The 25,459-nt window shown below is 46.4% G+C and overlaps 3 protein-coding genes; 2 read left to right on the top strand and 1 right to left on the bottom strand.

The window, feature by feature from the left end:
* Positions 1-25: 25 nt before the first annotated feature.
* Positions 26-2,601, top strand: GSTUM_00010137001 (uncharacterized protein). XM_002841087.2 has 4 exons: positions 26-378; positions 444-1,629; positions 1,710-1,837; positions 1,895-2,601. The coding sequence occupies exons 2-4, from the start codon at positions 645-647 to the stop codon at positions 2,123-2,125; spliced, it is 1,344 nt and encodes a 447-aa protein (XP_002841133.1). The 5' UTR covers positions 26-378; positions 444-644; the 3' UTR covers positions 2,126-2,601.
* Positions 2,602-2,855: 254 nt separating this feature from the next.
* On the bottom strand, positions 2,856-3,876 carry GSTUM_00010136001 (uncharacterized protein; the record flags this gene model as incomplete). XM_002841086.2 has 3 exons in its annotated part: positions 3,678-3,876; positions 3,473-3,616; positions 2,856-3,404 (listed from the first exon to the last, which is right to left on the bottom strand). The coding sequence occupies exons 1-3, from the start codon at positions 3,690-3,692 to the stop codon at positions 2,856-2,858; spliced, it is 708 nt and encodes a 235-aa protein (XP_002841132.1). The 5' UTR covers positions 3,693-3,876.
* A 3,973-nt stretch (positions 3,877-7,849) lies between these two features.
* Positions 7,850-11,279, top strand: GSTUM_00010135001 (uncharacterized protein). XM_002841085.2 has 4 exons: positions 7,850-8,963; positions 9,080-9,175; positions 9,239-9,886; positions 9,949-11,279. Exons 1-4 carry the CDS (start codon positions 8,598-8,600, stop codon positions 10,333-10,335), a joined length of 1,497 nt encoding a protein of 498 aa, XP_002841131.1. The 5' UTR covers positions 7,850-8,597; the 3' UTR covers positions 10,336-11,279.
* The last annotated feature ends 14,180 nt before the right edge of the window (positions 11,280-25,459 follow it).

The raw sequence follows: 25,459 nt of genomic DNA, 5'->3' as shown, positions 1-25,459 counted from the left end.
ACCCCCCCCCCATTAAACTGCAAAAAACCACGCCCCTTTTTCATCCCCCCCCCCCCCCCCAAACACAACTCTCCCCTAAAACCCTTTCGCACCATTTAATACGCTCTTTCTACCTTGAACTCTCCTTTCGCCGGCACTGAGCTTTAAGTGGAACGTGCGAGCTAGAAGCAAAGAGGATAGGGGAAAGACACGCATTGGTAACAGCTCACACTGTCGCACCCATCCGCCTAAGGCGAAAAATAGCCGCCCTGATACCGTATCGTAGACAACTGACTGGCTCCTTTTGTCCCAGATCATTTGTCATCATCAAGTTATCTGACCCGAGGTTCTGTCTCCGCTTCTTCCCCGGACCCAGAACACCGATCGCCTTTTACCAAGGTAAATCCACATCCTCACGCTGTGAGTAGATTAGAGGTGGGGATATAAGCTTAAGCTTAATCCAGCCCGAGCAACCGAACAGGCACAAACTCTACGAAGCGCTCAATAACCATTACTCCGAAACCCTCAACTCCCGCCCTCGGATAGTCGGATAGCTCGGTTCCCGGATAGGACCAATATACTGCGGCCACCAAAACCGTCTTTAGGAAAAGCTGGCTGGAAAGAGACGTACGTTGACCAGCTCCGGCGGTGGTTTATTCGCCAGGATGTTCGGAAATAATAATCCACTCCCAGCCAATACTGCGGAGGCATCGCCTCCCGCAAAACCCACTAGCCCCCCCGCTCCTCCGCCCCTTAATACGGCTGCAGTGGTAACCCCGCCGCCCCCGGAGAAAAAGAGGAGGGGATCCGTCTCCAAGGCTTCGGCGTTCATCGCATCTGCGAGGAACTCGCTCTCTGGTTTGGGGAGCAGCAATGAAGAGAAGGAATACGAGAAAGCCATAAAACAGGACCCGAGCACAGTTCCTGTTGGTCCTCATAACAACTCGGCCGGAGACTCGAGACCGGGGCCAAAGAGTACATTTAGAGTTGGGGTGACGGAGGACAAGAATAAGAAGTGCAGGAGAACCATGGAGGATACGCATTCGTACCTATACAACTTCTTGCAGACCTCGACGTCCAACCCTCCGGGAACCTCTTCCTCGACCGCTACATCTGCTTCTGGTGCCGACTCCTCCCTATCGAATGAAGAGCCAGTTGACGACTCAGACAATGGTTACTTTGCGATCTTTGATGGACACGCAGGAACATATGCGGCTGATTGGTGTGGGAAGAAGTTACATTTGGTGCTTGAGGAAACGATTCGGAAAAATCCCAATACACCCATACCAGAGCTCCTTGATATCACGTTCACCAATTGTGACGGCCAGCTGGAAAAACTGCCTGTTAAGAATAGCGGTTGTACAGCTGTTTGTGCGGTCTTGAGATGGGAGGAAAGGAGATTGCCCGGCGCTCTTGCCGATGCGCCAAAGGAGAATGGGAGTGGTAATAATGAGAATGCTAAGCCCGCTACAACCCAACAAACCGAGAGGCAGAGAGTGTTGTATACTGCAAACGTAGGAGATGCCAGAATTGTTCTTTGTAGAAGCGGCAAAGCCTTGAGATTGAGCTATGATCATAAGGGGAGTGATGAGAATGAAGGGAAACGTGTTGCCAACGCCGGGGGGCTCATATTGAACAATCGTGTCAATGGTCGGTTCCCCGTTCCCCCTTGCCCAAGATATCTAAGATCTGTTCAAGGGTGTCAATGACTAACTTCTACGGTTGAGCAGGAGTTCTAGCCGTAACCCGTGCTTTGGGCGATAGCTACATGAAGGAGCTAGTCACTGGACACCCTTATACCACCGAGACAGTTCTTCAACCCGAGGCAGATGAGTTTATCATTCTCGCTTGTGATGGGGTTTGTTTCACATCTTAACTAGCCCTTTATGAGGAATGCTAATACAGTACTGTATAGCTTTGGGATGTCTGTTCAGACCAGGAAGCCGTTGACCTCGTCCGCCAGGTTCAGGACCCCCAAGAAGCCAGTAAGATGCTCGTCGACCATGCCCTCGGCAGGTTCTCGTCCGACAACTTGAGTTGCATGATCGTTCGTCTAGATCCTACTGGAAAATTCAATGGCATAAAGAGCAACGATAGTAACGAACCCAAAGAAGGCGCCCCACCGCCCCTGGCCCAAAAGCTCTAACCAACTGATGCGATCGGGGAAGAAACAACGGGTGAAAAATATTCCTACTTTTTTTCGTCATACTTAGAGTGTTTTTTTTCACAGGAAGGTTAGAGCTGTGCAATAGTTTGGGGGAGGCATTCTTACTTATCCTTTACGTTTCTTCACGTTCCTATGGCGGGGGCATGCTTCGTTTTGCTTATCTTGCTCACTCTTTTCCGTTTCTTATGGCTTCACCACAGGTGTGATTGGGGGGGGCATCAAATTGACAGCTTTTGCGATATTCTTACGACTTATTCTAGCACACACTTTGTTCCTCTACTTTTCTGGTGAAAAAACGATTGGGATTCCATGGTCATTCGTTCCTTTCGCTACCGATGAGATTGTGTAGCGAATGCGGAACGTTGATACCCATAGTGGACGCTACTATTGATCAGCTCTATTGTATTTTATATCAATATTACTTGTGCTTAGCTCATTTTAGCAGCATTCCTTCATCCTATTTTGCTCCCGTTTATGTTCATGGGAGAAAAAAACGATACCGTGTTGAAAAAGCGACATACAATCTCACTCGAAACACTTTTGCCATGAATGTGCATGATGATTAGCCCACGGTACACTACTGAATCTAGAGTGTGTACCCGGAAAAAAAAAAGCCCTATCGATCCGCCCATCCAAGCACACTACATGCAAAGTTTTTTTTTAGATCAAGAAAACTAAAAAAAAAAAGGGTGTTTTTGAAAAGGTCTCTCTAGGTTCCCGGAAACACAGAGTCGCCAAACTCGCCGAGAAAGTCGTCCATGAACTGGATCGGTTGACCATCCATATACCCACCAGCGGCCACGGAGGCCATGAAGTCATCATAACTATCCCCACCAGTAGCAGTCGCAGCAGCAGAAGCAGAAGCATTATTCGAGCCAGGGGGCAACGGGGCAGGATTCTCCTTCCCATCCTTATCCCCGCCAAAGAGGGGACTGTACCCTGCCCCACCACCTCCCACCACCACTGTCCCAGCACTCTGTCCCGCCGCGGCCCTCTTCACCGCGGCCTCCTCCTCCTCAGCCTTCCTAGCCCTCTCCCTCTCCTCGGCCTCTTTCCGTCGCTTCCTCTCCTCCTCCTCCTTCCGCTCCTTCTCCCGCCTAGCGCGCTCCTCCGCTTCCTTCCGTGCCGCGATCTCCGCCTCCCTCTTCCGCTGCTCTTCCAATCTCGCACGTTCCGCCGCCAGGCGCGCTTCCTCACGCGCTTGCGCTGCCGTACGGAGGGCGGTCAGGTCGCGGCGGAGGGCGGCTTTGGCTGTTAACTATGGGAAAAGTTAGTTAGCAGGGTGGAGCAAACAGGAAGGAGGGGAAGGGGGGTTCGGGAAGGTACGATTTCCATCTCCAGTTGGTCAAGGGCGTACTGGAAGCGTTCGTTGCAGATTGGTATGCTGGTGCGTACTTGGGCGTTTGTGTACATTACCGCGCCCGGCTGTTGTCTTGCGGGGGTGTTGAAGACATCAGCGGTTTGGAAGAACTAGGTGTTTGTTTGTTTTTGTTAGGGGGGTTATTTTGTAGGAAGGTATAGGGGGATTTACCACTGCGTGAAGCATTGCTGGGAGTATTTGGAGGGGGGTTTGAGGGGGGGGTTTTGGGCGGGATTCTGGGTAGGGCTGTGGTTGCATTTTGGAGATTTGCACTTGCCCGCTCGGTCGCTCGTTCGGTCTTGTGGGTGAATTGGAAGGGTTTCGTGTTGTATGGTATGGTAGGATTGGCACGATACATTGGTTAGGTGGTGGTGGAGGGAAGATGGGTAGCGGTCGTTGAAAAGGTGTCAGATGTTTGTTCTGTGGCTTAGATAAGGTAACCCGAGCCAAGGTAAGGGGGTAGACCAAATTGGCCTCGAGAGAAATGTGAACTTTGGCGGACAACAAACGCTCGGCGTGCCTTGCTTTACCTTGAGCCTGTTAAGCATGCCAGAGATATTTCTACTTTTACAGCGTATTTCCTATTTCAGCACGGCCAAGCATCCGGCATGGCACAAGTATGATACCATAAATCATCACAGCAATTTCCAAAAGCAAGACAGAATTCCTTCCTTCCTTCCTTCCACCACAGTATGTATATATATATAAGCCCGTTCGGCGCGCGACTTTTATGCCGTAAAAGTGTTTTTTTTTTTTTTATGGCACAAACTTCTCCATCTAAAACTTTTATATAGAGGGGGTGTTTAGCGTTGCCAAAAAAAAATGCTATCATACAGTTTTTATTGCATATTTCTCAATAACACACAAGTCAGTTATCATCAGACTGAATGTGCCTGTCACTATAAAGGTAGTGCAACGAGGGTTTCTCAATCAAACTAGGATATTATTATATGATATTAATTTCTCAGCATCTGTTACTGGTCGTGCAGGTCGTACTGGACAATTATGTTTTCGGGAATTGGTCATATTTTTTTTGTTGGCATATATATTGTTTGCAATATTTATGATCATGATGAATATAATGAACATAGGCCCAATTTTCTTGATTTTCGTAGAGAGTAAGGGAGGAAAAAAAACACCAGTGATTTATTTCATCGTATCGGATTGCATGGCATGATACCACTTATGATAATCAGATGAAAGATTTATCTCGCTGGGAAAAGAAAAAAAAAACAAAAAAACACTGCATTATTATATAAATGGTCTAGCACCGCCAAACACACTGCTTACCTATACGGAAACACTACTCGCACAGTGTTTTTATTATTATTCTATTGGCACAGTACTAGTACATGCCAAACAGTCCCATTTCATTCGACTCCGCACAAAATATCATACGGTGCCGAAGAGCTCCGTACCGCACGATTCCGTGGCAGTTCGCTCAGTTTTGGAGAAAATTTAAAAATGTTAACGGGGAAGAGGAGCTATGTAGCAATACCGACACTGGTATGATATATTGCCCGCTCGCTGATCGCGTCTCCAAGCCAAGGACGGGGACCTGCTTGCCATTTCCGATGAGTCTATGAGTTATTAGTCTAGCACTACATTGACAATTTTCATGACACGGCCGATAGATCTCCGTCCTATATTTTGGACCCCTCGGTGCCAGAGCAATCAGAGGGGTCTCCTAGTGCACAGGTACAATTATAACTACCGCCGTTACAAAAACGGTATGATACCAATTCTTGGCGCGGAGACACGAGTACGAGTACCAGTATGGTAGGTAAGGTGCTCAGCAGAGACTATGGTGGCACGGGAGAGTGTTCCCCCCCAATGGTGACATTATACAGTACTCGTACAAAAGGGCACAGAATGTATGATGGATACTTATCACCCGCGTCACGATAATTGTCGACCAAGTTGGGCGTAACGCAGGGTGTCTTTGGACCATCTACAGTACCGGTAAGTGCACAATGGTACCGTACTCATATCGCCGGATTGAAATCACAAAATTTTTTCTCTTTTTCTTTTTCTTTGTCTCCGGTGATGATACGAGTGTTCTTCAGTGCAAGAATTACTCGAGCATAGGCACGAGTAAGAATATGCAGCGACTGGGGCCGCTGTGGTCCGAAGTTTGTACTCGAGCATGATACAAATGTTGCTTATTAATCTTATTAATCTGTGTCTCAGGCACCGAAAGGGGCGTCTCAACATTCTCTCGTTCACAAGACGGGAGATGAGTAGGCTCACAGGGCTTCTGTTCCTTGTTGGGGTTTTCAACCCTGACGGTTTTTCGTGGCTCTACCATGCTGGAGTACCGGTACAGCACCTAGTAAGGTTATCATACACTACCGTATTCGGTGGCTGCTGGAGAAATAGGTAGGGCCCGTGAAGGGCACGGTGCCGGTGGTGTATTTAAGTTATTGCTGGCAAAAGAGCGACAATTTATTCATGCAGTAATGGAACACCTACGGTAAGTTACCGGTACCGCATTCGCATTCAATGTGCCCGAGTGTTTCGGCGTCTTCCAATGATATTGTGATCCCCTTTGATGCGGCTGGCGGTAGAGAGATGCTTTCACAGGGCTGAAACAAGTAAAAAAGATAAGATCTTCCTAAAGCATGTTTTTCCGCAAGGTTGGTGGGGGGGCACTGACTTTCTTTCCTTCTTCTTCTGCAGTCCTGGCGTTCTCGGGGGCGCTGGCCTCCTTGCCAGGTGGTCTGCAATTCGGTTTTGTACTCGTGCAGTACTTTATCTGTTGTCCGTTCATTTATTCCCCAATTCTTGGGACAAGTCTGGTAAGCTACGGTACCGGTATTTGGATGATCAGCACGCATTTCAGCATCAATTTTTGATTTCACCATAAGCTTTCACTGTTCAGATAAAAACACTTCGTCAAAGCTCAAGCGAGCAACTCGATTCCCCCGCGTTTAGCTTAAATTAGCCTATCTTGAAGACTGTCGGTGATTTATTTCCCCGCACCCCCATCTACTCGAGTAAACATTCACCAACCTCATCCATCGTCATCATTAACAGGGCACAAAAGAAAAAGAAAAAAAAGAAAGAGAAACACTACAACGGTCCCTGCCTGCCTGCTCCAACAATTAACTACCGTACTCCATAATATAAGCAAGCAAGCAAGCATCGACCACCTCGCATACTGGTAACCCATCAACATCGCATGCTCTGCAAGTCCCGTGACGTACTGTACAGTACCGTGCCCGCTCATGCACACGAGGTTTTTCCCTCCCTTTTGTTTTCACCCAAGGGAGACGTCGGACAAAGGAGAAAGGGATAGCAGCCAAAGCAGGAGGGGGAGGAAAAAAGAGAGAAAGACATCAATTGAACAACTATACGAGTACTAGTACCGGTACCACAAGCGCCTGTCATAGGAATGATTCAAAACTTGAACTACCCTTCTTGGGCGGAATTACTCTTGGGAGTGATAGCATGGGGCTACCGGTGCAAATACGAAAAGAAGAAGCAGTGAGTGCTCGTGCCGTATGTGTGAGATACAGTACTATGTGTATGTTTTCTCCTTCCAAGGCGGTAGGTAGTGGGGAGGTGGACTGCCGACATATTGGAATTTGAGACAGGAGGAGGAATTGATGTCTTTTCCTCCATTGAACTTGGTACCGGTACTGTAGATGATGAACGCCTTTTTTCTTCTCTATTCTTCCTTCAATGGGTATGCCGGGCCGGCGTTAATTCTGCGATTGTGATTTGGCTTGTCGATGCCCCGCTGCGGTTGCGGCCCAACATTTACAAGGCAGATACTGTGCATTCCAGGATTGAGGTATGTCCTCTTAAACCAAAGGTGTAACTTGTTATTGCACTTTGTACCACTTTGATCTGTTCTCGTCTCCCGCTACCTGCCGTGTAAACGATATTGAAGTGATGAAAAGTGACTTGTATCCAAGTAGCGTTGGTATGGGAAGTATCGGTACCATAAAAGCAGCAATATCGTGCTGGCCCGTATTGCAAGAAGACAGGTGGGCTAAAGGTGTTCCCTTTCCTCACAATCAAATTGCTTCTTCCGTGGATTGTCGAGTTGTGTGGGTTAGGCCGGAAGGTCTCCATCCACACACCGTTTTTCCCTCCCTCTTTATTTCCCCCACACCCACAGCACACCCACCAACTGGTTTTTTTCCTTTTTTTTTTTCCTCTTTCCCTCCCCAGTTTTCCGCCAACCAGAAGATTTCCTACAACTTTTACTGCCCGGCTTGGCGTGCAAATTCTCACACACCCACACTAAAGTTGCGAGTCTCACTCGCTTGCAACTCTCTCACTGCTGTATTTTCTTTTTCTTCCCTCGCTCCCACCATTCAACCGCCCCCGTCCACGCCGCCCCATCGCTGTTTTATTCTTCCCCCCCCTCCGTTTCCTTCCCCTCTCTCTCTCACTCCTTCTCCACTCTACCTACACCTACCTTTTACTTTACCTCTCTTTCTCTCCTCCCCCTCCATCTTCCTTTCCATCGTCACTTTTTTCCTTGCAACACCACCCTCTACTCTCGGTTTCCTTCCATTTTTTTCCTCTCGGCCCGCTTGGACTGGATTAAACTCGTCGTTTGTTTTCCTCTCTCTGGTCCTCAATTTTCGGTTCCTTCGTCTCCATTGTTCTCACTTGTGACCTTCCTTCCCTTTCATCTCTTTGTCTTTGAAAGAGGTGGTCCTGGTTTGTCTGTGTGTTAAGTCTCTCTCGTGTTCCCTTCCTCGGTTCAGGCGACCTGTTCAATTGTCTCCAAATTCCTCTCCTATCATCAGTCTCTCTATCTTACTCGTCTCTCCATCTACCACTCGCGAGCTCGCTTCGCACGCGTGTATCTCTCAGCTTCAGTCGTACACCTCTTCGCCGTTTTCTCTTTCTTCATCGTGGTTTTTCGGGGTTTCCTTTCTGGCTTTCCTCGGTTTACTTTGTCGCCCAAGAAAATCAAGCTCAAGATCCAAAGGTCAAAATAAACTTTTTTGATTTCCTTTTTTCCCGTTCAACGCGTTTGAGAGAGAAAAAACAAAAAAAACAAAAAAGAAAGGAAGAAAATTTGTGGAATCTCGTTGCCACTTGAAATCAGTCAAGATTCATTTCTCCAACATGTCCGCTGATAATCAGAACGCCCCGCCCGCTGGGTCCTCCTCGATCCCCGCCCCGGCTCCTTCGGCTTCTGCCCCTGGCCAGAACCAGGGACAGTCGAGCCACATGCCGCCTCCGCCACTTCCTCCCGTTATCATTCCCCAGAACACTAACCCCATTCCGACGGCTATCACTTCGCCTATGTCGGTTTCCGGTGTGACCTCTCCCACTTCCGCGGGAGGTTTTGTTCGTCGTGCGGCCCCTGAGCCTAACAAGCGGGCTCTTTATGTTGGTGGCTTGGACCCTCGGGTTACGGAAGAGATTCTCAAGCAGATCTTCGAGACCACTGGTCACGTCCAGAACGTCAAGATCATCCCTGATAAAAATGTTCGCATACCCTTAACCCTCCCCACCACCTCCCCTCATGAACCCTATGTGATTTGATTTTTCCCTAGCTTCCCCCCCCCCTTTACAAAGAGCACTTTCTGATCCTGGTGAACCAGAGCAAGGGGTATAATTATGGTTTCATTGAATATGATGACCCCGGCGCAGCCGAACGTGCCATGCAAACCCTGAATGGAAGAAGAATTCATCAGGCTGTAAGAGACCAGTGCCTATTGCACCTTAACATTGGAGATCTGACCGTTCCCCCCGACTATCAGGAAATTAGGGTTAATTGGGCTTATCAGTCTAATCAGTCTAGCAAGGAGGACACCACTAATCACTTTCATATTTTCGTTGGTGACTTGTCCAATGAGGTGAACGATGAGGTTTTGATGCAAGCATTTTCTACTTTTGGGTCGGTCTCGGAAGCCCGTGTCATGTGGGATATGAAGACTGGTCGTTCCAGGGGCTATGGATTTGTCGCGTTTCGTGATCGCGCAGACGCAGAGAAAGCTCTTAGTAGCATGGATGGGGAATGGCTTGGGTCTCGTGCAATCCGTTGTAACTGGGCGAATCAGAAGGGCCAACCCTCAATCTCCCAGCAGGCTGCCATGGCTGCTATGGGAATGACTCCAACCACCCCCTATGGACATCACAACTTCCCCACCCATGGGGTCCAAAGCTATGACATGATTGTTCAACAGACCCCCCAATGGCAGACAACATGCTATGTTGGAAATCTAACCCCGTACACCACCCAAAACGATTTGGTCCCTTTGTTCCAGAATTTCGGTTACGTTGTTGAAACCCGTTTCCAGGCTGATCGGGGATTTGCATTTGTCAAGATGGACACTCACGAAAATGCGGCTATGGCGATTTGTCAACTTTCGGGCTACAACGTGAATGGGAGACCGTTGAAGTGCAGCGTATGTATACCCTGTGCTAGGATTTTTTCTTGTTTTGGTATTGTACTTACAGTATTTCGCAGTGGGGCAAGGATCGTCCGCCAACCGGTCAATTCGATGCCTATTCTCCCCAACAGCCCAACACTCCTCAATATCCTCCCCAAACACCATCCGCCTACTTCCCGCAGTACGGTGGTCCGATGACACCTCAAGGGCCACCCAATTCTGCTGGAGGGCCTAATGCACTCCAGGGCCATGGCCCCCAATCTCCGGCCGGGCCATCGCCGCCTGGAAGATGGCAGGATCAGTCTCAGGGCTTTGGAGGACCGCAGAACCAGACTGCTTATGGTGGGATGCCTCAGAGCGCCGGTGGATATGGTCGCGGCAATGGTACCGGAACTCCAGGTGGATGGGGTGGAAACTCTGCCGGTGCATTCGGGAGCAATGGGTTTGGAGCATACCAACAGTAACTGTTTCGGCCATACCATGTTGAGTGCTGCGGGTCACGAGTGCCCAATCGTCAAAAATTCCAGCGGTTTTGTGGGAGTGTTATAGCTATACACTTTGCTTGATCATAAGTAAATGTATTGGGGACAGGAGAGTTTTAATTTTCTTTTTGTTGGACATGATTGATGTGTTTGAAAGCTTTTAAAGATATGGATGGAGAGATGGGGAGGTGGGGAATGTGTTGCCGTGGGAGGTTTGGGTCATTGTTCATGTTCTTTTACCCTTTGAAGAAGTTAGTTTTTCTGTCGGATTAACAGTTACGGGTTTTCCTTCTATCATTATCTTAACGATTTTCTTCTACTTTTTCTTTGTGGTCATGGAATTGGGTTTCCCGGGTTTTCACGTGCTCACGCTCTTCTTTTGTTCTGTGTTTGCTCTTGACATTTTCGCTTCTAATTGATTGGGGAAAAGCCTTTTCTAACCTCTCATCTGTTTTTTTGCTAAAAGGGGTTTGTTGCTTTTTCTTTTCCTCTTCCTCTCTTGAACTGGTTGTTTTCCACTCCAAAAAACCATTTCTCGTTTTATTGCTAGGGGTTTTATGCTTTTTTTCTACTCTTCGTTATTTCTTAAGGGCCTTGAGACCTCTTCTCAGTTCTCTTCACCGTTCTGTCAACCACATTTCTAACAAAAACAGGCCTCTTTTGAGCTACCTTGTGATCATTCATCATTCATCATTCGGGCATATCTTTATTTTTCCTACGTGAAGCGTTTATCATATCCTACTGCCTTTTCTACTCTCGGCCCTCTCCCTTATTTTTATCACTTCTTGGGGGGTTTTTTGTTGCTCAATTCCATTCGTATCTTTGCTCGCCTAGGGAATCTTCTTTCTCATTTTCGCATATATAGTAGTCTCCGAATCTGCGGTGAGTGGGTGGGCATGGCACGTAAAGGTGCAGCCGGGGGGGGGCAACGGTGGTATACACTCTCCTGGTTTATATTCCGTTCGTTTGTCGGGTTCTGTTATCGGATTTATACTGTAAAGTACTTTATACCCCCCCCCCGCGCGCGCCCCTCTCCTGCACCGTCTTGATTGGTCTGTGCATACGCGGCGTTCCACTCTCTCCTGCTCCAGCCACACCCTTCGATACATATTTATTTATTTAATTATTTCTTCCTTCTATTTCAGCAAACTCAGACGGAAGCTACAGTGTTATCTGATGTAAATATTCATGTTCCCTCACTTTAGTTTAGCTTGGCTGTTGTTGTAGAGTGTTTAGGGTAGATAGTGTGTAGTATAGTATAGTATCATGATATTACATCTTTAGAATCCTGGCGCCCAGTCATATGCACGAACCCTTTGCAGATACTGGGAGTGGGTTTTGAAGATTTCTTGGTTATCGCGCCCGGGAATCCGGTGGACGAATCGAAAACCGATCCGGAATACTTATCCGTGGCGCTAATGCTAGGTTCCGTGAGTCCTGTTCCAAAGTGCTTACCTCCTCCTACACTCGTGCGGCCGGGATGCAGTCGTACGGTACACTCGGATCGAAGAGAAAGCGAGAGGTGGGCTAATCATGTAAAGGAAGACGCTCCCACATCTGTAATGAACGCCAAGTGTTCGGGTGAGCTCCGATATGGCAGATCGCCAATGAGGATGGGTTATCAGGGATGTATGATACCGTATCATATTCTTTTTGGGGTTTCCTTTCTCTTCGAGTGCTTGGGCGTGATTGTGACCGGTGTGGCTTCATCTGGTCGGTACAGGACGGTGTCACATGTGGCTGTGCAAATTTGGTGCCAAGACCTAATTTTTTTGGGGGGGGGGACGAAAAAGGTTTCCGGTATCATAATTATGATAGTGTTTCTCTAGCGCCATATTTCGTCGTAGTCATGGCGGGGTGTTTTCTTTCTTTCTTTTTTTTTTTGTGATGGGTGGTGGAAGAAGGGAGGGGCTCGCTATGATTTCTTCTGATGTCCGAGGTTGTCGAGATGTGTAGTCTCCTATCCAGCTCCGTGTCTGTGGTGAGATCGTGACTTGAGCTCCGTGAACTCGAGTATAGTGGAGCATCATACCTCGAGAACCGGGATAATTGAGCCCCACGCTGGGACTTCCGGAGTTCACATCTCTGGGTAAAAGGCGAGATCGCCCTGGAAAGTACGGTATCATACTGGGACCAGTTTAGCGGAGGGTAGTTTTGAGCTGGCGAGTGATGTGATATGATGCATCTGGGAAATTGGTTGGATAAACCCAGGATACACCGACGGCTCAGGAGAGGGGTTGTTTTATAATAATATTATGATAATAATTATTATCATAGGAAGCGGCGATAACATTATGATGTTGGCCAATCATGTCCTCGTGCTTCACCTCTTTTTATGATACTTCCTCTCATCTTTCAAGTTACACAACACATCTGCGAGTCAATTCATCACTACGATATGATCCAGTCTAGTCAAGGGTCACGGTCACAACAATCCCCAAGGTTTAGTTGCGCATTCGACGCACCATCCATCTAACTGCGACTTTTCAAGACACCCGGTATCATATTTCAAATACTGTTTCTTGTAAACTGTAATAGCCAAAAGTATTATCTTTATGATAACTTTCATAATCCACTCTCCATTTAATAAAGAAGATTTTAATTATTAGTTTATACTATATACTACACTTCATATACTTGTAAAATTAGAACACAATTCACAAAATCTGATATACTACAACAGGATTTCAAAAGGCGCATTTGAAATGTTAGCCACCTAAGGAGCCTTCAAATAACTATTTAATGAATCAAAATATTTTAACTATACTATTGGTTTATACTTTATTTTAGATTTTGTATACTTGAACAATTAAATTTAATTTTCAAAATTTACATACAATAACAGGATATATAAAGAGACATTTAAAATGTGAACCACAATCTAAACAGTCTTGTAATAGCTATTAATTGAGTATTTTTTATAATAGTCGTGATGTAGTTTCAACTTCTCATTCTCATTCTTTGCTATACTTGTAATTGTTAAGTTATCATCATGTCATTTCTACTATTTCTATCTTTATACATTTTAACTCCAATCACATTAGTATTGACTTGTCAAGTTCTTCTATAATAATTATAATACTATTTTGTATTCATTGAGGGTTATAACCGCAGCTCCCTTATAGCTATTATTCATAATCTGAAGGCTAAACCTAACTTTACAGCCATATTTTTATCTTTAACTTTGACTGCAATCTTTTTATAATACTATAATATTATATATTTATATATACTATTATCCTACTTGTAGCTCAGTTTAGATTTTATATTTATACAACTCTTTCTATAAAGGAGTAAAGTTTTTCTAGCATTTATTATTTTATGATAATAATTATCATCTTGTTATATTTTTTACTTTTACTTTTATTTTTATTTTTTGTTGATATGTGCTGACAAACCATAGTCATGTGATCATGTTTTTGTTACGTTTGTAGGGGTATGATACCCAATGATATTAGTATAGATGATGGGCTATTATATGAGTACCGGAGGTTAAGGGTAAGTGGAAGGGCAAGCGGGACGAACCCGTTCTCATCAGCTCCTAGGTCATTCGGCCGATGAGAGAGCAAAATTTCATTCAGGTTTCGGGATCGGAATTTTTTTGATTCGCCTGATTTTTTCCCCCTCCAAAAAAAAAAAAAAAAAGAGCCAGGATTGGCCAAGATTGGCCCTTTCTATGGTTGCGCACGCCAAATTTTTTTACCAGTTATCATACTACTATAGACTCCAGTTCGCCTCACCTATGCTCAACCCCTGCCAGTTGCCCCTCTGCCCCATAGGATCTTGCCGATCCTTTTTTCTGCCCTTTATGACCATACCGAATAGTTCTAACGGGGACCGTCTAGCTATCGTACCGTACTCTATCACAGTACGAGGGTGTCTGGGAGCAGTCACACTATGTGAGGAAAGAAGTGATCGGAAGATAGATCACGTGCGTTCCCATCACTTACCCCTAGACCCTCATCCTTTAGGATTCATGCAGTGTCCAACAACACAGAGGTCCAGCTACCGGTACATTGTCAACGGGGAAAGACTTTTTGTGTCTTTCGCTACCACAGATCCGGTGCCAAATGTGGGCGGTGCCCCAAGGCTTTTTCAACGAGCTAACCGTACCAGAAATAACCACAACATACCGTCCTCCTCCAAACAGTGACAATACGAAGGGCATCCACAGGGAGTTTAGCATCATTAGTTTTTCTCGATTTCTGTTGGCGGTCCTAGATACTGACGCAGAGACATGAAGCTGGCTGACTTTGTCGCTGTGTCATGTCCCAAACAAATTGGCTGTCTTGGCATGTATTTTATCCCTTGGAATTGGCTGGTTTTTGGGTGGTTGGAAATAGACTATCAGATTCTATGCTGTTTTTACAAACGTAATCACGAAAAACATGATGTATGGTACTGTACAGTACATGCCGAACTAGCATCCCCTCGATCTACGCTCGAGCGCGTTGTGAATGTTGAAAGTCTGAGGGAGAACAAGCAAAATCCTGTTGTGATGGCAAATACTGTTGTGGTACATGTCATCACGGGATATCAGATCATCAGATCGTCTGACGAGATGGAGCTGATTACGCACATCTGATTAGACTGCTCAGTACATATTAGAAGATTAGAAGATTAGAAGATAGGCTTAAAAAAAAAAAAAATGAAAAAAATGAAAAAAATGAAATGAATAAACCGATAAAAGGAAGTTATCAATATCTACCAGGTGAATTTCAATATTCGACAGTCTTGGTGTGAGCCAAAGTGAAGCTATTATACTACAGTATGGAGACTGCGTTTTCACGCTGAGAGATCAGAATAAGATGTGGATTAAGTTGGGTACGAGCGAGGCCTATGGATAACAGTCACATGGGTCTGATGAGAACTCGTAGAGATTCATACGGCACAGGTATCCAGGTTATTGAGATCCGGGGGTAGCTGGGGCGGGGACTGTATATATGATACCGTAGAAACTTAAAGGGTTGAGCTGTGTGCTATTGTACAGTACCGTAGTCTTTTCGCAAATCACGAACGGTGGGCATGAGGGATATGATATTATGAGATATGGGTGGTGCATGGCCCCTGGAGAACCCAATAGAGATTTTTCGCAGGGTGACCTATGTGGTAGTTAACAGCACTAGACCTAGATGCTATATAATTTAGCACACGGCCCCATCTAAGCTTTTATGGCATGGTATGGTAACATAGGGGGGGGGGAGGGGAGGCAACAGTTAGTGGCTTAACGAACAGGTACTTTTTAATCGTTGGTCCCCCTCATCTAGATAGCTAACTTAAACCCAAACAAGAGACTTTTCGGGGGTTTACGAGTACGGTAAGTTACTTGGGTGAACTGTGCTGATAACCGCCCGTTTCCTCATACGAACCTACCAATGAGCATCTGTCCGGGTGGCAAACGAGACCGTCTGCTGGTCTACCGTATTGTGATAATTTAACATTAAATTTAGGGGATTGCGGGAGCTCCACGAGTGCAAGTGTATGCCGATCTCGGGCGGTAGACTATCGTGTCGCTTGGAGCGATGCTCCAGGCTACCGTAGCAATGCGTTCATTGCCTCGTTGATGCTGGTGATTGGTGACACGCTACTGTACTATGATAGGGGGTTGATAAAAAATCCTGCCCAACCCCACCACAGGGTGTGGCAACTTATATATGTGCGCTAAGCCATATCAGGAAATTCGAGTGACAGCAAGTGAATATTTTTTTGGGGCAAAAAAGTCTCTGCCCGTCACAATCATTCCAACACATGCTCGAAATATCTGGACGTGAAATACTCCGACTGGTGCAAGAATGGCTACTCAGAAAAACCGGTAGCCTGCCAAACTGGGTGGGTTCTTCAGAACCAATGAGGGGAGCCTATAGGCAGTAATAATTATCGTGCACAGTCTCCCGGTACAGGGCTGTACTCGAGCACATTACTTTTGTGGGGCACTACATTTGTTTGGGGGTGCGTATAACTACCCGTACCTCTGGCTCGGGTGATGGGAAACAGGTTCATCGATAATTTCCTAATTCTACCAAATTCCAAAAGTCCCTACTTTACTCGAGATACCCCCAAGGCACGCGACGGAACACTCCATCTATCTATCCATTGTGTGTGGATTTTCACTGTTGCTGGACTCAGCCGTCATGTTCTCTACCCAAAATTTTGCTATCAACACCCTTTTATCGCAGTTCTATAAACGCGATAACTCGGAAGGCCAAAAGCACGACAACGATATAAGTCCTGGAGAGATATTGGCAATTGTTATCGCTGCGCTTACTTTACTCGTCGCGATTATACCTCTCCTCAGGTGCTCACGATTTCGTTGCTGGTTGTCCTCGTTCTCAATTTCTCCCCTTGTCAAGGTATACCCAACCCTCCTCATTCCCCATTAACATATTCACAAATACATTTTTTGACTTACAATCCTGTACAGAAAGCTCCCGGCATTGCTCCCCCGGGTCCTGCGTCAGCGGGTGTTACAGGCGCGGGGGACTCAAGCGCCGGCCCGGTCCCTGGAATTCCTCTTCTATCCGACCGTGTCTTCATTCGCATTGACTATTTCAATTCCCAGTTTTTTGACGCTCATTCTAACTCCTTCCCGTGTGGCCATAATGGCACAACTGGAGAAGATGGTGGGGCGCCGCGGGTGGATGGATCACTGGGGCCAGAAAGGCCCAAACCTGCACTCCTCCGGCTGCCTCTACAGAGATAGATAGGCATTTTATCTGGTTTGGGGCCTTAGGTGTGTCGGTCTTTTGTAAGTAGAAGTTCACCTTCCCCCCTCCCTTTGCGTTTGTTACTGCACGTATGATGCGCAATATCCCCGTTTACCTCGAAATTGCTAACATTTTCTGTCGAATACGGTAGCTCGAGTAAAATTTTTGCTGCTTATGGCTGTTATTTGGGAGAGGGTAAGGCTTTGGCAGGTTGGTTGTTTTCTAAGTTATGGCGTTACGATGATACTTTGGTGGAACGAGATACAATGCAAGATACTGGTGCTAGTTCCTTTGTCTCTTTTCCTAAATCTCGGCTTGGTATGTATGTAGACTTGGGAGCGCTTGACTTTGGTTTTCCCTTTGTGTTGTTTTTGAAGAGATCGATGCTCTCTTGGAGTTGGCCGGGGCGTAGTGTGGGGTGAGCATGATGAGTTCTTGTTGGAAAAATAAAATCACGAAATAACGAAATAATGAACTTTGGGCATTGCCAGCAGGTCGTCTCATAACCACCGCCACGGTCAACTATTATGTCGCAGATTATGGAGGGTGGCGACGGAAGAGACCAAAACAGCTCATTACCGCCGGGTAGCCTGGCTCCAATATTCAGAACTTGGATGATTTTGAGCAACTCAATAATGATGGAGATAGATGATCAAAAGAGATCTTGGTTTCGCTATGTATCATATGTATCATATGGATCACGGAGTGAGGTTGCCGTCGATTTTCGGGAGTGCCGAGATCGCAAAACTCAAGTTATGCCCTACAAGTGAAAGTCAGTACTAGGCGCACCCGGTTGACATCCAGATCAAAAAAAAACAACCAAATTTGGTCACTTAGGGTGCGGTACTTTAGATGTGGCGCTTTCTTTGAGATGCGACATGGTGTGGCTAGACGGGAACCTGTTATGATAATAATATTATTATCATAATTATCATACCTATAAATGCGGCTAGCCCTCAAGATTGATGCATCATACATCTTATGACCTAACACCTCTCCTTACAAAATTTAACCTCCTCGATTGTAGGAAAAAAAGGAAAAAGGAGGAAAAATATAATATGGTACAAGCCTACGTCTAAAGGGGCGGGGGTTGAGGTAGCATTTGATTCATTCATGTTCCCAGGAGTATGATATTACGCGAGTAAAGAAAACACCCGGATATGATACTTTCTTGAACCTTCATAATGAGACACTTTCGAGTAGACTACCGGTATTTTAATTCTTTATTGGGTGGCGGCTGCAATATGCTAGCGTTAACCACCTCATCCATCCATCTTTTGTTTGTACTGTACCTGCTTACTCGAGTGTTCTGTGGAGCTCTTGGACTGCCCTGACTCCTTTCACGCCACACCTACCCCACCGCGCCTCGCTGAGGGCGGGCACCCCAGATACTGGTATAGTATTGTCTCTAGTAGGCAGAGTCCTCCGCGAGGTAACTTTCGCATGCGGAAACCCTCCTCTTGGTAAGTTAGGTATCGTCTAATACCAAGAGAAAAGGTTTGGCGATAATACATGCCGTCCCGACCCTGGAAAATATATATATGGTGCAGGCGTGGGTGATTGGACAAGCTGCAAAGAAACAATAGGGTCGAGACTATTGGGCCCTACTAACTCTCTATCACACTCAAAGTAGAGGAGATAGAGAGGGTCTTCCTTAATACGTCTCCCAACACGTAGAAACTCAACTGGAGAAGAATCCCATTATTTCCACAGGGTATCAAGTTGTAACATCTTGGGAGCTTCGGGCTATGAGATGTGCCAAGACAGCTTCCGCATGGGAAATATTAATTGCGGTTGACCTAAAGCTCATCCATCTTGGGCATTTACCGTTTCGGATGGATGCGATGCACTAGTGCAAATTTGACGGAATCCCATATTGTGCTTGGGTGTTAGCGGGTTAGCCTGATATATCACACCATGCTACATTTTCTGGAGAATGTGGAGCACTCCTTGCCATGGTGGGCGCTACAGCCTAGAAATTCCCTTGGAATTCGCCTCAGAGTTCTCCAGCGCCATATTTCGTTGTAGTCATGGCGGTTTTTTGTATTGTCGGGAGGTCCGATGTAGCAAGGCGGGGATGTAACTTACTCAATATCTTTGCCCTCCGGTTGAGTGGTGGGTTGGATGTTGTGCCTTTGTAGGGTGGTTATGCCGGTGAGAGGGTTCATTTTTTGAGGTGGGTGATGGGAGGAGGGGGGGATTCGTATGATTGCATTTGGTATTTGGGGTTGTTGGCATGTGTGATCCCTTGTCCAGCTCCGTTTGCTAGGTTAGAGCGTGTCTGGTGAGATCGGGACTTGAGCTCGATGTATCATACTCGCGTATCTTTGCTAAGAATACCTCCCTTAGCCAAAATTTTGGGGAGGGCTACCGCAAAATATCGGCTGGTAGAGGTATTCTTGGCAAAGACGAGTGAGTATACCAGTAGTAGAGTACCTCGAGAACCGGAATAATCGAGCCACACGCTAGGACGTCCAGAATTCACCTCTCTGGGTAAAGGCGAGATCGCCCTGGAAAGTCTGACTCTTGGCCTCCCAGTGGGACCAGGATAGGGAGGGTATGATGGACCTTATTAGGAGGGGAAACTCCAAAGTCCCGGTGAAGGGTTCTGTTATCCAGACCCTTACGGTACTGTACGCCAAGGTGCCGGGCCACATACCTAGTGGTTTCCCCCCGCCTTAGTATTCTCGCTCCCCAGAGGGCAGTTTTGGATCGGCGAGTGATGTGATATGATGCAACTGGGAAATAGCGTTTTCTCGGATAAACCCAGGACACATCGACGGCTCGGAAGAGGGATTGCTCTATCATAGGAAGCAGCAATATGATTGCCACTATTTCGTCACATTGAGGTGTTCGGTTTCTTTTAAAGGTGGCGCACCTTGCTCTCCCTTGCGCGTTATGGGGTTTGGGTGCGTGGGGGGTGGATAGGATTGAGGGCTTGCCTTGGGGGTGGGATTCGTAGGGTCCGACCTGTGGAGGTGGGGCAGGTATAGTCACCTGCGAGCATCTCTTGGGCGGTCTGGGGCTGTATTTCACCGCACAAGGGATAAATGTAGTAACAACTTAATCGATACTAAAAATTAGTGAACGAGCCCCATTACCAATTGGAGAAACATTCCCGGAGATGAAATCATGTCGGGGGGGCGTGTCGTTTAGGTGGGAGTGTCGGGGAGTCAAGATATGTATGCAGTTCAGACCGAGAAATATGATACGCAGAGTTTGAATAGTGCCAAGGTTGTGGCTTCAGAGCCACAAAATCCAAGCCTCACTTTTGGGGGTACTCATAGAGAGTGCCCGACAGCTCAAAGTAGTCTATTGTAACTTTGCGGCTCAACGAGGCTTGGACGCAATGGTTCTGTTCCTTTTTATAACCGATTTCTGCTGTATGATAAAAATCATCGTCAAACGAAAGGAAACGGTTGAATGGAGCGGTTGTGCCTAGCCACAACCTTGGCACGAGTACTGTACTCGTACGAGACGCACCGGTACTGATGTATGGGCCCGGGAAAGTAGCGCGAGCATATGTGGGACGTCGGCTTACCAGTGGTTCCAGGTGGGCTCGCGCATGGGCATAGATGGCGGAGGGGAGGATCAGCGGGATCCTGTGGGGTAGTGGGCAGTTGGCCAGTATTAGTGGAAAAAAACAAAAACAAGCTCATACCTAGTTAACACGAGAAAACTGAAGTGAATACCAGGTGGATTATCTTTGTCTACAAACAGGAGGAGGATGCTTAGGCAGTGTGAGGTAAGAACCATGAAATTGGGTTCAGTACAAACCGATTCCATAGGGATTCCTTACAACCTTGAGTAGCCCTTCAGGATCTCCAATTCTTGCCTCTGGAGGAAATTGAGCAGAATGAAACTGGTCTGGGTTTCTGATTTCCACAGTACCATGTTTCTTTTCACAGTGTTTATTCGATCAACATAATCCCTGCCCTGCCACTATGATTTTTCCACCCTTTATGTACGGGTACTTGTCGGGTCTCTGCTTTGTTTTCCAATACCGGTGGGCTACCATATTGAAGTTATCCATTGGTCGGCCTGAAATAGTCAAAGTCGGTCCCAGGCACGCTAAGCCTATTTTCTAGAACGATTTGGGCTTCATGATTTGCTGAGAATATTTGGGCTCACCAAGTGTCAAGTATGTCGAGCCATTTGAGCACCGCAAGCGACAAGAAGAGGGAAAACCAGATTTTCCGACAAAGTTCGCCTGCTCGTGGCCAAATATGGCCCTAGCGTGCCTGGGTCCGAGTTTGAGTCTGTCCGGCCGACTAAGGTCTTAAAGTGGAGGAAGATCGAAACCATGTTGGCAGGACGGGCCAGTACAAGTATTGTATAACAGGAATAGTCTGGCTAACCTGCCATATTGCCCCGGCGGATTCCGGGGGCCCAACAACACAGATGTCCAACTATGATACCAGTACTGTGTGAGTTCACCTGGCAAGGGATTGTGCCAATCGATACTTGAGTACAGTACGAGTACTTGTACTGTGCCACAGATCAGGTGCCAAATGTTGGCGCGGAGCACGGGTGCCATCTTGGCAACCGACCAAACGTAGGCTTTCCACCCAAAATTCCGATTTTCAATTAGCTACCCGAAACAACCGCAGCATACTATACCGTCCTCCACACTCCGACAATGAAGGTCAACTGCAGGGAGTTCAGTGTTAGACTATGGGCCTTTCAATTTCTATTAGCAGCCCCAGTTACCGACCCAGGACATGAAGATGACCGATTTGGTTGCTGTGCAAAGTCTAATGCTGACCAGCTGTCTTGGCATGGATTGTGACCTTCCCTTCGGAGGTCAGACTTTTAGATGTGTGCTGGTACAGTACTCTTTTTTCCATTTCGCGCTTTCTTACTATACTAAAGTGTCTGCGCTAACTTATCCTACTACTAATTATAACAACTTCCCTTTATATCCCAATATATCAATGTCTTCTCCATCCCCTTTCCCCATACTCACCAGCCCCATGATACTTGCATTGGGTACCATTTGGCTGCTCAGTCTTGCACTTTCTTGTCTCCTTCTTTCTCTCAATCTTCTTATCCTTTCCCTCGCTTCTCTCAACATTTCTCTCCTTCTCTCTTCCGTCCTTTCCTTCCTCCAACCTCCCCGTGACCAATCGAAAATCCGTTGAGGCCCCGATCCGAGCGGATCCGAGGAGATAGTTGCACTTTCTAACCTTTCTTGGCTTTCTCCCTTTTCTTGTCATCCTGATAAACATCTAAAGCGCTGAAGGTAATAATTCCCAGGATAACTATCGGCAGTATCTGACCAAACCCCCATGACATCTCACCGTTGACCAAATCTTGGTTTGAGACCTTGGCATCAATGATATCGAGCGTGGCCCAACTCACATACCCCAAAATTCCTAGAGTCTCCATTCCAAAACTGGCAGAACCGAATGACCATATGGCCAAGAAATTGGTCAGAGCGAAACCGAGAATCCGGAGAATCCATTCCAGTACCAAATAAAGCCGGCGTTTCCATGGAGTCCAATTGTCTATGTCGCTCTTGAATCCACCCACTAGCCATTTATCCAAAACATCAAATGAAAATATGCGCCGGGTCCATTTCAATATCCAGTCCAACCACAAATAGTCGCTTTTGTTTTCTTGGAGACGTTCGAGAAGGTCGCCTTTTTTTCGAATACTCTTCCAGTACCAAGTTGAGATATGCTTTAATAAACGTATAGAGAGGATAAAAGCATACACAGACAATCCTACGATCCACAGCCAAGCGTTTCCTTCACTGCTGTGATCATGATTCAGACGATAACACCGATCTCCATCAAGGGGATTCCAGTATCCGTACCTAGGGTAGTCATGCAAGGTTTGCCTCGACTGAAAGAAGATCGATAAGATTAGGGTACACCAGATAGCGCTCGTGCGCACAAAAGAGGGTAGGTCCTTGATGTCTTCGTATTTCTTATTGCTCAGTTGAGCAGCCCAAAAAGAGTTGAGAGTTAAGTTCCAGTAGCTGGCAATCATCCCCTCATGATAGAAATTCAGATTCTCTCCTTGAGCGAGACCAGCGATGAGAATACCCGTTCCTGTTGCCAGTTGGAGATCGCAAAGCGTCTCGAGGAGCTTGTCCGCGGCAACCTTTAGGCGTGGTTCATCATTATTATCAGTCCCAGATTGTCCTTCTAATGTGTTGGATGGTGTTCGAAGTTGACCAGCGTTCTCATGTGTGTGGGGAGGTTGCACATTTCCATTCGGAAGTTCCCTTTCCTTCCTCCGATTATTGAATTCCTCAAGGTCTGCCAAAAATCGATGCCAACCAGGGATAGCAGCTATGAAAAGGGTAAACCAGCCGGTGAAGATAAATGCTGTCATCACCTGCGCGTGTCAGTAATTGTCAACTATCTCAGGTTGAAATCATACCCCTGGACCGGCAATATCAGGGTCGGCATGAATTGTGGCATTGCAGTAGCAGTTGAATGGATAATTCAAGCTCTCAATAGGGATATCATACCCGCAAGATATCGAAGTATCGCTGGATCCTGAAGACATATTGGGAATACACCAAAGAAACGAGTTTCACTGAATGGAAAAAGGCCACCAGTTTATATTGTTTCGATTGTGCCAGGCAGTATCGAGGTTAAGCACCAGCGTGTGTTCTTATATCGCCACGGCAACCAGCATCAAAATCACTTCTGAGCACTTAGATGAGTGACCACCATAAGAACGCACAGTTGTGCTTAACCCCCCTCCTTAGATGTGTGCTCACAGCTTATAAAAAGCAAAACAATAAGAACGCACACTGGTGCTTAACCTCGATAGTACATTGATAGCCGCTCAGCTGCAAGCCACCATACAGGCACTAAGTACGAGTCAACCATAATCTCGATTTGTCATTTTCACTGTGCAACTATTTGCTCAGCAGAGAAGGACCAACCATCCAGATCCCGGACGACACTTATGACTTTGCCAGCGAAGCACCTGCTGGCGGCTCAAAAGAGAAAGCATGAGGCAATCGGATCATCAACCGTTTAGACCGGTTCACTTGCGAGGAATCAATGATAAGATGCGGCTGTCTGATTTGTTGGGCGGGCTGCGATAAGACCACAACCAAACCCAGCGACCCTGTCTCACATCGCGCTTCTTATGTAGGAGCGAAACATCGGTGAATAGAACCGGCAATTTTGAAGGTGAGAGACCTCCCGGGTGAGCGGGTGAGTCCATCAACAGAGATGTCACGCTCGAGGAAGGCATCTTGTACCGTACATTGAATCGGACTGTGTGATTAATATACGCACCATTGAAGACTCTAGTGAAAGGATCATGTCTCATGACTTTATCGCGCGCCGCATCCGATGTAATATTTAAAAGAACATTAGCATCGAGAAGTCAATGAGAGTTAGATAAGACACATACCGTCGATCCCGTTTGCCGTACCTCAGCGGAAGCAATAGGTCGTCAACTTGTCTTTAAAGCCCGTGTTTTTTCCCAGGTAATCGACGTAGGGGCGGTGAGTCGCGTAGGTCGTGGGTTCGGTCTTCGACTTCACCCAACCAGTAACGTTCCAGACGGACCTGCGGAAGACTGGCCGTTTGAGCCATTCCGGCTTCCAGTGCACCTTCATCGCCCGCATCCTCTGACCCCCCAGTGTTCATCGCGAAGAAGAAGGGCTCAGTGGATGTGTAGCTGTCAACGAAGATTGTGTCGTCGTGGATCGCGCGAGTCAAGATGTGGGAGATCGAATGGAGGATGAGGAGAGGGTTTTCTCGGAATAGGAACGTCATACTGCGCATGTGAGTTCGTGTAATGGAATCCTGTTATTTCTTACTACTGTAACTAGCTTGATAGTTCTTGCCTACTTAGGACTTTACCTAGTAGTGCATATGTTTCCTTTATGCTTAGGCTCGCCTAGATGGTTATGATTTCCTTGTTCGATTACTTGTACCTTTGTTATACTGTTACCCACTTGAGTATTTCCTAGCACTACTGTTACTACTAGATTAGTAAATTAGTAGCAACCACTTGTTTTATCTTGTTTGCATTCCATTACTTGTTTAGTTAGTTTTATCCTGTCGCTTTAAGTTCTCTGCTTTAGGACTTCACTTTGTTTTTCCTTTTGCTACTATGTAGCATTGTTGAATGTTTCCCTTAGACAGGATATTATTATTATGTTTTCTAACTACAATCTTTTGTACCTAAAAGAGCCTACAATCCCTTAAGGATTTAGTCTCTAAAGCCTCGCAGGAACACACTTCTTAATATATTACAAGTTGAACAGTCACTTTATATTCCCCTCAGCTTTACTATCTACTTAGAAGAATATCTAGTTGCCCTGCACTGCAAAGCTGTAAATTATAACGACGTGAGAAGCTTTAAAAAATTTTTGAAAAACTAAGAATTAGGTTAAAGTAAGTCTACCTTAAAAAGACCCCCTT

This window comes from Tuber melanosporum (assembly GCF_000151645.1).
Source record: "Tuber melanosporum whole genome shotgun sequence assembly, scaffold_67, strain Mel28".
Lineage (NCBI taxonomy): Eukaryota > Fungi > Ascomycota > Pezizomycetes > Pezizales > Tuberaceae > Tuber > Tuber melanosporum.
The sequence above is the reverse complement of the archived record's forward strand: the minus strand, read 5'-3'. Positions and strand labels throughout refer to the sequence as shown.